Below are 2,273 nucleotides of genomic sequence, written 5' to 3' on the forward strand. Positions count from 1 at the left end.
GGAAAAGATTAAGAAGGGCTCTGTCCTGCAGTGTTAGGGTGCTGTTCTCAAGATGAATTGTCAACTTAAGAGCAATTCTAGGTCAGTTGGCTTTTTAGCTCTAAAAATATAACTTTAGGTATTAGCATTAATAAAATATATTTTAATCTTATTGAGACTTAAACAGAAATGAATTTGATGTTCACTGCAGATAAATTTTTAAGATTAAACTTACTGTTCTAATACAACAAACACTCAGAGCCATCTGATAAAATGTACCAACCATGCTCATGCTCCCTGTTTGTTACTTATGGTCAGATTCTAAAAGAGTAGCACAGATGAAAAGACTTACCTTTTCTTTAAATACTGCTTCATCCCATGTCTGAAGTCTTAAAATGGAGTCATTCATCATTTTCTCTTTGTATATGTTTATTTTTTCTTTTTCAATTACATCAGAATTACTAGTCAGAAGGAAGCACTTGCTACCTCTTGCTCTTCCTCTGCCTGTCAGAAAACAAATATTTTATTTGGTGTCTCTGATAAATCTGATAATAGGTAAGCAAAGGAATGGGGTGTCCCTAAAATTTAACTTTGGTCACTTAATCCCACTTTCTAGGGAAGCTAAGCTGTTAGAGCACGGACTCATATGCAGGTGTGCACCTGTGCATTAAACATGTAGATAAACTAGGAGCCCACCTTAGACTGGCTTCCTTGGGGTCTCCACGGTGCAGTGTGATCAGCCAGACATATTATCAGAAACACTGCTTTAAAACAATCAGATACAAACCCTCAGGCTGACACTGTGAGGGCTCTAAGATGAATAATAAACAGATCCTTTCTAGCAAATGGGGATATGAGATATGTTCACAACCACCAGAATATAGGTAGAAAATGAGAAGTGCTGACAGATAGATATAAAAGGTTATGGACATTCAAAAGAGAGATTATTTCCAGCTGGGAGAATTAGGGATAGGTGATAAGGAGGCAGGGGAAGAGGTAAAATGAAAATCATCCTTCAACAAGGGAAAAATGAAGTCAGGTTGGCTGAAGCGAATAACGAATAAAGGGGAAAATGGGAAATAAGGTTGGAAAGATAAGTGGGTGCTGGATTTGAAAACTCTTTAACATCAAGTAAATTGGGGAACCACTGGAGTTTCTATATAGGGAAGTGACATGCTCAAGAAAGGTAATGTGGCAGCTGTTGTTATGGAAACTGAAAAAAGGGAGACTAGTAAAGTGACTATCTAGTTTGAGTGGGACAGGCAAGCTCCTTGGAGTATCTCTTCTGGAATACAGGGAGCCCATTGGCAGCACAAGCATGAAAGGCCCACACGCTGACTGCCAAAGCCTCAATCCAAATGAGAATTATCCTTACATAAATATATCAGTCAATGTTGGTCAAATGTACAGTATTCATTGTGAATAAGAATTCAAATAGGGTATATGTTAGTGGACAAATCTGTGGCCACCCAATCCTGATTAAGTAAGCCACCTTTAGGGCCAGTGATACCACAGGGCACTGTACCATAAGTCATACACCCGAGCATGGCTCAGTAAAGGAGAAAGGCTGAAGTGGCAGACATTCACAAATCAGACAAATCAGCAGATACTTAATAATGGCATCGAAGCTTCTCTCACCTCTGGTTTGGATCATTTTGATGACATTGCCCACGTACTCATACAAGATGACCAGATTGCACTGAGCAATGTCAATGCCTTCATCAGCAACCGAGGTGGCAATCAGAATCTTGTTGTCTCCACTGGTTTTGAATGTATGCAATACATCTTTCTGTGCTGGGAGGGTCATTCCTGTGTCAAGGTCAGAAGGTATTATACAACTTATCAAAGAGGGAATTTTACTCTTAAAAAAATAGCTATTAATTATGGAATACTTATTACATGCCAAGTGATACTGTGATAAGTGCTTTATATTCATGATTTCTCAACACACTAGGCAGTAGGGCCTATTCCTATCTTTATTCTAAGGAGGACATTTAGGGTGGTGACAACTTAGACTCTGCCACAAGACTGCCAGAGTTCAAATTCCAGCTGCGGCGCTTACTAGCTGTGTGGCTTTATTCATATTGCCTCAAAAACAAATTTTTTTTTTTTGCAAAAATATTAACTAATCATAATGCCTCTGCATGTGTATGGGAGTTAACAGTTGACAAAACATTTTCACATCTACTTCCTTATTGGAACTTCACAAAGCCCTCTTAGGTTGATGTGGTTAAGTGTTACAATTTCCCTTTGTAGATGAAGACCTTGAGGTTTTAGAAGTATGGTAAACTGAC

The 2,273-nt window shown here is 38.6% G+C and overlaps 1 protein-coding gene across 1 annotated transcript; it reads right to left on the reverse strand.

The window, feature by feature from the left end:
• Positions 1-268: 268 nt before the first annotated feature.
• LOC105310557 (probable ATP-dependent RNA helicase DDX58) lies at positions 269-1,819 on the reverse strand. Its single transcript, XM_023526770.1, has 2 exons — positions 1,618-1,819; positions 269-483 (listed from the first exon to the last, which is right to left on the reverse strand). Exons 1-2 carry the CDS (start codon positions 1,784-1,786, stop codon positions 284-286), a joined length of 369 nt encoding a protein of 122 aa, XP_023382538.1. The 5' UTR covers positions 1,787-1,819; the 3' UTR covers positions 269-283.
• Positions 1,820-2,273: the final 454 nt, after the last annotated feature.

This window comes from Pteropus vampyrus, unplaced genomic scaffold (genome assembly GCF_000151845.1).
Source record: "Pteropus vampyrus isolate Shadow unplaced genomic scaffold, Pvam_2.0 Scaffold5989, whole genome shotgun sequence".
NCBI classification, from domain to species: Eukaryota; Metazoa; Chordata; class Mammalia; order Chiroptera; family Pteropodidae; genus Pteropus; species Pteropus vampyrus.